The sequence below is a fragment of the Crotalus tigris genome, unplaced genomic scaffold (genome assembly GCF_016545835.1).
Source record: "Crotalus tigris isolate CLP2741 ecotype Arizona unplaced genomic scaffold, ASM1654583v1 scf7180000018306.2785112, whole genome shotgun sequence".
NCBI classification, from domain to species: domain Eukaryota; kingdom Metazoa; phylum Chordata; class Lepidosauria; order Squamata; family Viperidae; genus Crotalus; species Crotalus tigris.
In genome coordinates, this window is record NW_024096934.1 from 1,949,153 (window position 1) to 1,961,876 (window position 12,724).

Consider the following 12,724-nt stretch of genomic DNA (forward strand, 5'->3'; position numbering starts at 1 on the left):
GAGGAGGAGGTCGTGGTCTATTTTTTCTGATGACCAGAAAAACATTTCATGCTTAATGACAAAACACAAAAAGGACATCCACAGATGTTTATACCAATGGAAATATATACACACAGGTAATTTTTTTCCCCTCCATATATTTTTATTTACAAGTAACAATGAAACAAAGAAAAAATCCTTGCAAATATATTTACACACCCATCGAAGAAAACATGCTGTTTTAAGATGTGAGAGTTGAAAACAGTCACCAGTGGATTAAAACATTATAACAAGCTTGTTACAATAAGCAATTATTAAGTGTTTGAGCACTAATTAAACTGCGTCATAATGCACAATAATTAAATCACTGCAAATGTGTCAGAAGTGTTGTGTTTGCAAGGAGGTTGCTATATAGAGGAACAATGACAAGCTGTATACTGTTAACAAACTCATGCACATGTAAACTATGGTAACCCAGTATACTATCTAACCGTTCAAAAAACATTGACTTTGCAAAGTGTCCCTCTCTTGCTTTAACATATGACATGGCTCGGAAAATATTTGACGTTCACTGATGTAACGAAAAGTTGGTTTCTTGGGTTGAGATTTTGTTTAGTTTTAAACCTCGGGCCTGTAAATATTGAACTGGGTTTTCAGAAGTTCCTGCAGTTGAACTGAAATGCACATTAGGATTTACATTCTCTTAATTTTATACGCTCTGTTGCCTCCTGCGTGGTGTTCCAAATCATTGTCAGGAGAGGCAAAGGAAAAGAAGCCGTTGGCAGACTCGCCCATGGGTGGAGAGGAGGCAAAGAAGGGCTTGAAATGGAAGTCCCCCTCACCATGCCGGCCCTGGATAGGTGTAGTGTTCCGAGAGAATCTGGCAGCGTTACCTAGAACATGTGAGTGAGAAACATGATGTTAGAGAAGGGCTTAAATTTCCTCTCCTGTAAAAATGGCCTTATTAGCTACATTGGTGCCAAACACTGATACATGCACGTAATAATAATAATAATCATCATCACCATCACAATAATAATAATAATAAAGTTGGTAGGGACCTTGAAGGTCTTCAAATCCAACCCGCTGCTCAGGCAGATAACCCTATACCATTTTGGACAAATGGCTGTCCAGTCTCTTCTTAAAAACTTCCAGTGTTGGAGCATTCACAACTTCTGGTGGCAAGCTGTTCCACTGGTTAATTGTTCTAACTGTAATTTCTCCTTAGTTCTAGGTTGCTTCTCTCCTTGATGAGTTTCCACCCATTGCTTCTTGTCCTGCCTTCAGGCGCTTTGGAGAATAGCTTGACTCCCTCTTCTTTGTGGCAGCCCTGAGATATTGGAAGACTGCTATCATGTCCCCCCTCGTCCTTCTCTTCATTAAACTAGACATACCCAATTCCATCAACCTTTCCTTATATGTTTTAACTTCCAGTCCCCTAATTATCTTTGTTGTTCTTCTCTGTACTCTTTCTAGAGTCTCAACATCTTTTTTACATCACGGTGACCAAAACTGGATGCAGTATTCCAAGTGTGGCCTTACCAAGGCATTGTAGAGTGGTATTAATACTTCGTGTGATCTTGATTCTATGCCTCTGTTAATGCAGCCCGGCACTGTGTTGGCTTTTTTGGCAGCTGCAGCACACTGCTGGCTCATATTTAAATGATTGTCCACTAGGACTCCGAGATCCCTCTCACAGTTACTACTATTGAGCAAGGTACCCTCTAGAGAGATTATATTTAGGTGAGAGATCCATAATCAGAATCTCTCTTTATTTTTAAAGTAAACCATATTACAGATACAGGAAGTAGGAATCTATACTTTGATGCTAGGGACAAGTTACTGAAATATTTCTTCACAATTTTCCAATTTAAACTCCCAAAGCTATTTGCTCCAGAAGAGAAAACATGCAAATATTGATTGGCATCATATTTATTCAGGAAGCCCTTAATATCCAGATTGTTTAAAAATAGCTTAGATTCAAAATAATAGCTAAAAATGGATGGGATTCATTTTTATGTTTCATGTTACAATTCCCAAACCCCAAGACAGAACAACATACTGCTTTTCTTGCAGTTTACTGATGCAGTCTATGTTTTGTATGATCCAATGCATGCAAGTAATCAGAAAAAACCTTCACAGTCATAAAAAGCAGATGTTATTTTTCCCTATGGTTATGCATTGACACAACGTAAGTAGAGAACAGTCAGTCAGTGAAATGTGATAATTAAAAGGTCTAGTTAACCACTATGTTATGATAATACATTTTTAAATTGCTAGGAAAGCCAGATATGCTCAGTAAGTTATTAATGGGAGCATAACATAGTATATAATACTTGCCACACTCATGTAGTTGTCTAACGCCCAGTATCTTTATCAGTCCTATGTCATTTTAATAATGCTCTGTGTGTATGGATTTCATCCAAGCATTATTCACCCTGTCAATGAAGTGCTTGTGAAGTATCATACTAAAAGTCACCATTCTTACCCAGAGGGAAACCAAAAACAGCAGGCTGAGGCATCATGGCAGGCTCTTGTCCTGCCTCCTGATTGGCCACAGCAATATTCCGTAATCTCAGGCTGTCATACAAGCCCTGCAGTTTTTGGTACTGACGATTACGCTCCATGAGTTTCTCTGACAGCTCAGTGAATTTCTTTTTGTATTCCTCCAATACTTTCTTTAAGGAAGAGACTTCACTCTTCATAGATGTCAGCTCCATATCTTTGCTCTGGAGTTGCTGAGTGTAGACTTTCTCCATTTGCTTCAGATGGCCCTCTGCTTTGCTGTAAGTATATTCTTGATACAGGCGCTCTTGATGGACCTACGTAAATATAAAGAACAAATAGCAAGGAGTAAGTCTTGGGAAGATTTGAATGAAATTACTTTTGTCACTCAATACAGCATTCTATGTGTCTGTGGAGATTCTCAATCTTAAATTTATCTGTCTATCTATCTATCTATCTATCTATCTATCTATCTATCTATCTATCTAGTCCATTTCTATAGCAGCCTTTCTCAATGACTCTGAGTGGCTTACAATTAAAAAAAGTGTGTTTCTAATTAAAAGTACTGAAAACATTTTAAAGCAATAAGAATGATAAAAATATTCAGACTAAATAGTTGTTGTTGTTCGTCCATCGATTTTCAATGAAGACCTTGACATCTTGTGGGTTATGCGCCATCAATGATGTGTCCGTAGGTGGCTAATAAGACCGATGTTAGCACGGAATGTTCTGCCACATACTGAGCAAAGAAATGTAGACACTGTTACTTCAGCATTTGCAGCTCTGGCTTTGCGGAGTGCTCGCTTTTCTTGTGCCAAGATTCTCCTTCTGTGTTCATATGTTTGGCAACCCTGGTACACCAAGGTGCACCATGTTGGTCGATCATGCACCAGAAGTTCCCAAGAGATGGTGTTAATGTCCAGGAACTTAAGAGAAGCTTTCAACGTGTCTTTGTATCGCTTCTTTTGTTCCCCGTGCGATCGCTTTCCTTGAGACAGTTCACCATAGAAGAGCTGTTTAGGGATGCAATGATCTGGCATCCTTACAACATGGCCTGCCCAGTGCATCTGGGCTTTCATCAACAGAGTGTAAACTGATGATAGGCCTGCTCTGGAGAGGACATCTGTGTCCGGTATCTTATCCTGCCACCAGATCCTCAGAATTCTACGAAGGCAGGTCATGTGGAAGTAGTTCAGTTGCCTAACATGCCTCCTGTACACTGTCCAGGTCTCACTAGCATACAATAGGGTAGTTAGCACTGCTGCCTGGTAAACTTTAAGCTTGGTAGCAAGACTTATTCCACGGCGGTCCCACATGTTAGTCCGCAATCTGCCAAATGCAGAACTTGCCTTGGCAATTCTACAGTTGACCTCGATGTCAATTGTCACTGCACGGGAGAGGGTACTACCAAGATACGTAAATTGGTCCACTGCTTGCAGCTTTTGTCCCTTTACTGTGATGGTAGGCTCTTGATATTGGGCTTTTGGAGCTGGCTGGTACATCACTTCAGTTTTCTTCGTGTTGATGAAGAGGCCAAAGTTGTCACAAGCAGCTGCGAATTTGTCCATGCTGGCTTGCATTTCCTGCTCCGATCCTGCATTAAGGGCACAGTCATCAGCAAAGAGGAGATCTTGTAGCACAGTCTCCTTTACCTTGGTGACAGCCTGAGGTCTTCGCAGGTTGAACAGTTTCCCATCAGTTCTGTACCTGTATTCAGACTAAATATGCCTAGGAGCAAGGTACCTAGCTAGTTTTTAACCAAAGAATTCTTTCTAACTCAAACTGCCATTACTGGATATAATTTACCTGATACGTCCAGAAAGCCAAAGCCCTGGAGCTGATATCCAGAATAATTTCTGGACGCAATCCAGCTAATACCATGGCTTTATATTCCTCCGAAGGACTGAGCTCTGTCCGAACAATATCCAACTTGCCAGAGAGGGCACTGGTGCATGCTGGACAGACTGCTGGCGATCGGCTGAACTCTCCACTGCCATGTTGGTCACAGAAGATATGTGAGCAGGCCGTGACCCATGCGTAGCCTGAAAGCTTGACTCGACATTTGCGATAATTGCAAAGAAGCATATCCTCACAGACAGACATATTATTGCAGCCAAGGAAAATGTATCACAAAGGATTCCTGTGGAAGAGTTATATAGCATTCACTACACAGTATCATAGTTATAGGGCAAAAAAAAATATTACTGTCAACATTTTTAGATTTCTTATATGGTTTAGTCTCAACACAGACCTGAATTTAGAAAAAAATATGGTCATTTGATCAGACACAGAGGTGGTATTCAGAAGGACTTAAAATCATTTTTCCCCTTCAAATGCAAATACATTTGCTATTACAGTACAATAAGAGCGTAGAACATGTGATGCTCCTGAACTACGGTTCCCAGCATCCCTTCTGACAGTATAAGAAAGATACTAAATAAATTTGCAACGTCTAAACAACCAAAGAATTACAACTGAACCTAATAAATTGATATGATGGATCAAAGGAAATAAATGAAGCAAAACAACCTGCCTCAAACTGTTGCCTTCCAAATTCGGTTGAAGTATTTTTTTGTCATTCCAAACCAGTTTGGCCAATATATCTGAAAGACATGAATTTGGTGAAAGCAGGAATAACAAAGAGATTGAAGGGTTCTGGAACAAAGGGAAATTGTTTAGTCTAACTGTTGCTTTCTTGCTTTTTGTAATCAGCTTTTGCACCAGAGAAATTTCATGCATGTGTGGGAAACATGTACATGGATGGGATATACTGAAGGAGGGAATAAGGGAGTGTACAGGAATGATTGATGTCTTCTTTATGATGTAATGCCTCTGTTGTCTGATTTTCATTGGCTAACATAGTTTATAAAGCAATGCTACCAACTTTCTAATGTGTGGCACTTCTGGATGGAACTCTGCCAGCGTTCCAGATTGTGGGCTACCCAGCTGCTTATTTTGACCAAATAAAGTGCTGCTTGATCAAGAAGTCTCCGCTTGGGTTATCAAATTAGATTGATATGGTATCTCAAGATTAAGTAAGGGATGGGACCTTACAAGATATTTTGGACTCCAGAGTATTGTTTCAAAGTGTGGCCTAGTAGATATGAACCTTGTGTCCCCCACCTCCACCTCTCTTCGTTATGGGGTCTTTCAGTATTTGGAGTGAGGAGCAAAATGCATGTCTTAAACTTTGCAGAGTTTTAAGGCACCAATTTCATCTCTTTAATTCCCCAACTCACTACTACCATCACCACTATCCTCCAGCTCATTGTTAATTAAAGGGCTAAAGTTTGTCACCCTGGATAATTCCTTCACATTTGATATTTATAATTTCCAGGCTTTAGGTAACCAAAGTTTCCCTTATCTCAATTCATAACAGAATCAAATATTCAAAATACACATCTTATCTATTTGAATATAGTCTTGTTCTATTTCCTAAAAGTTATCTATTTCTCACTATATTAAATCATCCAATTAATAATCTCACTGGAGATTTTTAAGAAGAGGATAGACAGTCATTTGTCTGAGATGGTATAGGTTCTCCTGCTTGAGCAAGGGGCTGGACTAGAAGACCTCCAAAATCCCTTCCAGTTCTATTCTGTTTTGTTTTGTTTTGTTTTGTTCTGTTCAATCTCCAAGGTCCCTTTCAACTCTATTATTCTATGTTCTATGTTTTCAAAAAGAAAGAAAAGAACCATGAAGCTCCAGTTGCCTTTTGCAAAAAAAGCACCTTTAAGACAACCATGACCTGGATGACTGAGAATCTCCATAAGCATTAACAGTCATTTCTTCTTTTCATCATCTGAACAATGCATTTTGCTTTAAAAACACTTGAAAATGCTTGCCATGTTTGTCATGTGTGTAGCAACCCAAAGACCAACTAAGCCAGGATTCCCTCTATAAAGTGCACCATTCTTATGTGCCAAGTTGAAGCACGTGTCCCTTTTCATAGATTTAAATCCAGCCTTCCCATATTTCTCCATATTTCCACCATGTCAACCCTCATTTTTAAAAAACAAAAGTTTAAAAAAAACAAAGTTTCAAAAGCCTCTGTTTTATTTTACCTGCTTAATGCCTGAAACATGCAGGGTTTAGACTAGCTCTTTGTAATTTTTTATGAGCAGTCTTGAAGTGGGGAAAGGAAATGAGGGCTACTCAGGCCTCCTTTCTTAATTAGGAGTGCAAGGAGGATGGCAAATTTCTGCAAATTTCTGCAAGAGCAATCAAAAAGGCACAGCTCTGCCAGAAATGGACAAGGGTCCCCTGAGATCCTCCAGACTGGCCCAGCAGTGCTTAAGGCAGAGAAGCCCTTTTTAACCCGCAGCCATCTTGTAAAATGGCCCTATCCCTGCAGGCCAGAGAGGAGCCAGGTTTGATGGCCATGCAGGCGATTTTTGTATGTTTTTCTGCAGGCCGAATTAGGTTGCCATGGAGACTGGAGCATTGGAGGGGGTGTCTCTCCCTAGAAAAGAGCAGCAATATGTGGGAAAAGGCGGGAAAAGGAGAGCAGGAAGTGGCAGGTGCTCAAGCCCCGCCTCTCCCTCCATCCTGAGAGCCCATCATTGGCCCTGCAAATGATTTTTGCTTAATGGGCCTTAAAGAATAGGGAAATTTAGTCTGCAACAACTATAAATCTGACAGATTATGGTCCTGGTTATAAATTTTATAGATTATTAATCACGAAGAAGCATAATAGCGCAACTATCTATCTGTGTTTGGTAAATAGAATAGAGATGAACAATCCAGACAAGCATAGATTTTGTTTATTTTCTCTTTTTTTAATTTTTATTTTAGACCAACAAAACAAAATGCAACAAAACATTACACACAGACACGTAATATATCCTTTTTTGTTAACAGCAATTTGTAACAGTACTCTTCTATTATTTACATTTCCTCCCTCATTCTTCTTTGAAATATTTGTCCTTATTGCCCCATTGTTTCTTATTTACGTTTTCCTTCTTTCATATTCTACTACTTACTAGAAATAATTCATATTATTATTATTATACATTATTATACACATATTGCCTCTACCAACACCTCATTTTAAATTTCCAATATTATTACTGTAGTAACTCTTGTATTTTTTATAAGACTCGACCGGGATTCCATCTAGGCCTGGTGATCATACAAATATTCTCATAGTCCAAATCCACTAGCTTCTTATATACCTTATTTTTTTAAAAAAAGACTCACGTTAATTATTATTTAGTGCATATACTGTTTTTACTCTAATACTATTTCCAACATTAAAATTCACCCCTTTTCATCCAAGTATATTGATTTGATTTTTTCTTTGACATATATAATAATTCCTCCTTTCTTGTTTTATGCTAATATTGTATATAATGTTTCTAAATTTTACTTTCTCTAGTAATTTTCTATAATCCTATTTTATATAAACTTCCTAAAGATACATCACATCTACATCCAATTTTTGTTTATTTTCTCTTGTTTGTTGATATCAGATAATGCTTGACCCAACAGAGTTTAAAAAAAAACAAAACCCAAAACTATAAAGAAGCCATCTATAGTTTGCTAACTGTGTTACTCATGAGAGGACCCCATGGTTGCAGATGTGCAACAATAGATACAATATAGGTAAAGGTAGTCCTTGACTTACAATCTTTTGTTTAGTGACAGTACAAAGTTATAATGGCACTGAAAAAAGGCGATTTATGACCATTTTTCACACTTATGATCTTTGCAGCTTCCCTGTGGTCATGTGGTCAAAATTTGGCTGCTTGGCAACTGGCTCATACTTTTGATGGTTGCAGTGTCCCAGAGTCATGCAATCATTTTTTGCAATCTTCTGACAAGCAAAATCAATGGGGACGCCGGATTCACTTAACAACTGTTACTAACTTAACAACTACAGTGATTCACTTTAGCAAGAAAGGTTGTAAAATGGAGCAAAACTCACTTAACAGCTGTCTTATTTAGAAACAGAAATTATGGGCTTAATTATGGCTTTAAGTCAGGGACTACCTTGACTTAGGACCATGATTGGGTCCAGAATTTCCATTGCTAAGCAAAGCAGTTGTTTAAGTGAGTCACAACCAATTTTATGACATTTTTGGCACGGTTGTTAAGTGAATCACACAATTGTTAAGTGAATCCAGCTTCCCCCATTGACCTTGTTTACTGGAAGCAGGCTGGGAAGGTCACATGTGATGATTCCATGACCCCTGCAGCTGATGCAAATACATGCCATTTGACAAGAGCCTGAATTTTGATCCTGTCAGGTAGGGAAGAGAAATGGTCATAAGTGCGAGGACTGATCACAAGTCACTTTTTTCAGGGCCGTTTTAAGTTCAAACTATCACTAAACTAATGCTTGTGAACTGAAAACTACCTGTATAGTACAGAAATAACCAGGAAATGGTAATGGTAGTGAAAGGAGAAGAAACTCTATTTGATTTGAAGAATAGAAGATCTTGGAGATCTTCTAGTCCAACTCCTTGCTCAGGCAGGAAACCCTATACCATTTCAGACAAATGGTTGTCCAGTCTCTTATTAAAAACTTCCAGTGCTTCTTGTCCTGCCCTCAGGTGCTTTGGAGAATAGCTTGACTCCCTTTTCTTTGTGGCAGCCCCTCAGATATTGGAACACTGCTATCATGTCTAGTCTTTCTTATCATTAAAATAGACATACCCAATTCCAGCAACCGTTCTTTATATATTTTAGCCAGACATGATATAATATTAGGCAATGAGTCTGCAAGTGTGCAAAACATTATCAAGTATGCCTTGGTCTAATAACAGCCATTATCAGAAGTGGCATTTAGAGTGCACGTATGTGAAGGCTTGGATGTCTGATTTAAAAGATTCCACATTATATCAAGATTTTTTACTTCATCACCCTGGAATTTGGGCAGATTTCAAAATACAGCATTCCAATACACCTAGAGAGCAGATGCTGCTGGTAGGTTTCAGAATCAGAGATATAATCCATAGCTGAGATTAGGTAAAAGAAATGGTGCAGAAGGCAAACAAAAATTAGCTTCAATAGCCCAAAGTTGTTTGGGGGTTTTTTTGTGGTTCAGATAATGAGTTGACGGGATGATTCTGATTCTGATAGTGGATGTTGTGTGTTGCAAGAGAATTACTAATAATTATTTACAAATAATTCTACTTCTTTGGATGTTCTTTTGCCACCCTTTTAATATACAATATGTCAAAGGAAAGCTAGAAAGACTTGGCGTAATAGTCCTTTCTATTTTGTGGAATTTCAAAGCATCAAATTTATTACCATAATACTAAATCAGAGAATAACTACGATTAGGGATTAAATTGAGGGTTGTTGTAGGGAAGTTTAAATTAAATCCAGGGGGGAGGAATTATTCATAATACTGCATGTTAGTCTCTTCATGCACAGATGCACAACTTCAGCAGAGGATAAAAACTGGATAAATAATAAACAGCACCTAAATTACATCTGTACTTATACTACAGAGTTATGCATAATATGGTTATTCTAATTCTTTTAGTTTGCTTTGGCAAAATCTTGTGTTGGCATTGTGAACTCTATAACAGTATTATAGATAGTCCTCGACTTACAACAGTTCATTTAGCGACAGTTCAAATTTAAAACTGCACTGGAAAAAAAATAACTTATGACCATTATTCAAAGTTACAAGCATTGCAGCATCCCCATGATCAAAATTCAGGTGCTCAGCAACTGACTCATATTTATGACGGTTGCAGTGTCCCGGGGTCATGTGATCATCTTTTGCGACCTTTTGACAAGCAAAGTCAATGGGGAAAGCTGATTCACTTAACAACCATGTTACTAACTTAACAACTGCAGTGATTCAAATGCTTTACTATCTTATCAAGTAGTAGGTTGCGTTTGAAAATGCAAGTAGATAAATAGGTACCACTTCAGTGGGACGGTATCAGTGTTCCATGCATCTCGGCCTATAGTCATGCTGGCCAGATGACCACGGAATGCTGGCTCCCTCAACTAAGAAACAGCAATGAGCTTCACCCCCAGAATTTGACATGACCAGACAGGGGAAATCTTTATCTTTGTGGTCCTGATATCTACCCATCCATCTAAAGAATTATATCTTAGGATTCTGCAGTACTGAAGTCCCACAGAAGACAATGTTTTATACCACACGCTATACTTTTGGCCTAACTGACTGAAAATATGACAAGGATTAAAGCAGAACTATCCCAAAATGATTTCTTCTTGCAAACACGGTATACCCCAACACTTTCAAAATTTTACATTACTCTTGTGGACAGAAAAACAAAACAATAATTATACTGCACAAGGTTTATTGTTTGCACATGGGTTTTAGAAAAGCTGATGTACTGGAAGCAGAAATGAGCAATAGCTGGGAAAATGGATATTTGACCGTGCGGGGAAAGATTTGGATACTAAATTTTGATTCTGTAATGATGTCCCCTCTGTTTTTTCTGTTATGTGAGCGATTTTGGAAATGAAACAAGCCCAGGTAACCTTTTGATGACTAGAACAGTGTTTCTCAACCTTGACAATTTTAAGGCATGTGGACTTCAACTCCCAGAATTCCACAGCCAGCCATGCTGGCTGTGGAATTCTGGGAGTTGAAGTCCACATGCCTTAAAATTGTCAAGGTTGAGAAACACTGGACTAGAACTACCTTTAATATTTATTTCACCCAAAATTTATACTTAATCTCAGAGAGGCTGAGAATTGCAAAGTAGCTAGAGCTGTGTCACACATATAAACTGTGTGGCTTTAGAAGGATAAGTTAGGAACGGTACAATTCATTCGTATATTCACACAGCCTCCTTGTCCTGACATGAGAATGTTCCACAAACCATTTCCAGAGGCTAAGACCTCCAACTGAAATTGAATTGCATGTTTCATAATTCTCCGACAATCTCTCCTCCGGCGATACACTATATACCCCCTGAAATAAATTATTTCTTCTTTGTTCCCATCGGAAAATCTGTGTGCTTCCACTTGTGTTCCATTGAGGTTGTTTCCGGTCCCTCAGAACTGCTATGAAGATGTCATGCCTCGGAAGGTGATCAAGTACTCAGGGTACGCGTGATCGTCAAAAAATACCACGAAAATATTCGGCTTGGAAAGAACGTCCACCAAACTATCATAGCGGCCGTTTCCCTCTTGTTTCATTGGAGGCAATATCATATTTTCTTTCCCACAACCATATTCTCCCGTAAGAACGCGAGCTTGAAAAACGTATCGGAGCCCTTGCGGATCTGGTTTGGCATAGTACACAGCACGGCCAGCAGCCACAGAAAAATAAATGCCTTGTCCATAGAGACTTTCTAGAAAAAGAAACAAAACAAAAAAAAACCCGTCATACTTATATAGTTACTCTTTTACTTCTCAGTGTTCTGTACACCTTTCCTCCTGATCTACTTAGAATTCACTGGTGTCATTTGACTTGTTTGTTTGTTTAAGCATCCTGTACAGGGGATCCGCGACTTACAACCGCAACTGAGCCCAATATTTCTATGGCTGAGCAAAACAGTTGCTATGTGAGTTTTGCCCCATTTTACGACCTTTCTTGCCATAGCTGTTAAGTGAATCACTGCTGTTGTTAATTAAATAACACGGTTTGTTAAGTGAATCTGGCTTCCCTGTTGATTTTTGCTTGCCAGAAAGTCACCAGAAGTGATTACCCAATGAACCCGGGACACTGCAGCCATCATAAATATGAGTCAGTTGCACAGTGTCTGAATTTTGATCACGTGGCCAAGGGGATGCTGCAACGGTCGTAAGTGTGAAAAGCGGTCATAAGTCACCTTTCTCAGCACTGCTGTAACTTTGAACAGTCACTAAGAGAACTGTTGTAAGTCGAGGACTACCTGTATTTGTATTTATAACAAATATAGTCAGAATACATTGAATTTACACATATATGACCAGTGTGGATCTTCCATTGTTCATGAACCTTTGGACTTACATTAGATCTTGTAAATGTGGCAAGTTTTTTTTTATAAGACATTTTATTGGTTTTTTTTATTTAAATTCTTAAGAAAAAGTACTCAGGACCCACCGTGGTGGTTGGGTGGTCAAACATTCAAAAGTAAAAATATATATAAACAACACAACTCAATACATTTCACTATCTCCTCTCTATTCCCCTCAAATAACATAATACATTTAAATATCCCATTTCTATTTTTAATTTCTATCACTATTAAACCTGTATTATAGTTTTATCAGTTTACAATTACAATAGTTAAAAATTTAAAACAAAAATTATCAATTC

The 12,724-nt window shown here is 38.4% G+C and overlaps 2 protein-coding genes across 5 annotated transcripts in view; both read right to left on the reverse strand.

The window, feature by feature from the left end:
* Positions 1 to 223: 223 nt before the first annotated feature.
* Positions 224 to 6,868, reverse strand: CCNB1IP1 (cyclin B1 interacting protein 1). 2 transcript variants are annotated; one of them, XM_039350186.1, is made up of 5 exons: positions 6,549 to 6,868; positions 5,018 to 5,087; positions 4,291 to 4,624; positions 2,468 to 2,801; positions 224 to 872 (listed from the first exon to the last, which is right to left on the reverse strand). In XM_039350186.1, the coding sequence occupies exons 3-5, from the start codon at positions 4,585 to 4,587 to the stop codon at positions 673 to 675; spliced, it is 831 nt and encodes a 276-aa protein (XP_039206120.1). In that variant the 5' UTR covers positions 4,588 to 4,624; positions 5,018 to 5,087; positions 6,549 to 6,868; the 3' UTR covers positions 224 to 672. The 2 variants fall into 2 exon arrangements, with proteins under 2 accessions (XP_039206120.1, XP_039206121.1); XM_039350187.1 differs by lacking the exon at positions 5,018 to 5,087.
* Positions 6,869 to 11,115: 4,247 nt separating this feature from the next.
* Positions 11,116 to 12,724, reverse strand: part of LOC120311009 — a 50,765-nt gene continuing 49,156 nt past the window's right edge. For all 3 annotated transcript variants that reach the window (XM_039350092.1, XM_039350091.1, XM_039350093.1), the window contains one exon: positions 11,116 to 11,774. In XM_039350092.1, the coding sequence (XP_039206026.1) occupies positions 11,485 to 11,774 (290 nt within the window). In that variant the 3' untranslated portion in view covers positions 11,116 to 11,484. The remainder of the gene's footprint in view (positions 11,775 to 12,724) is intronic.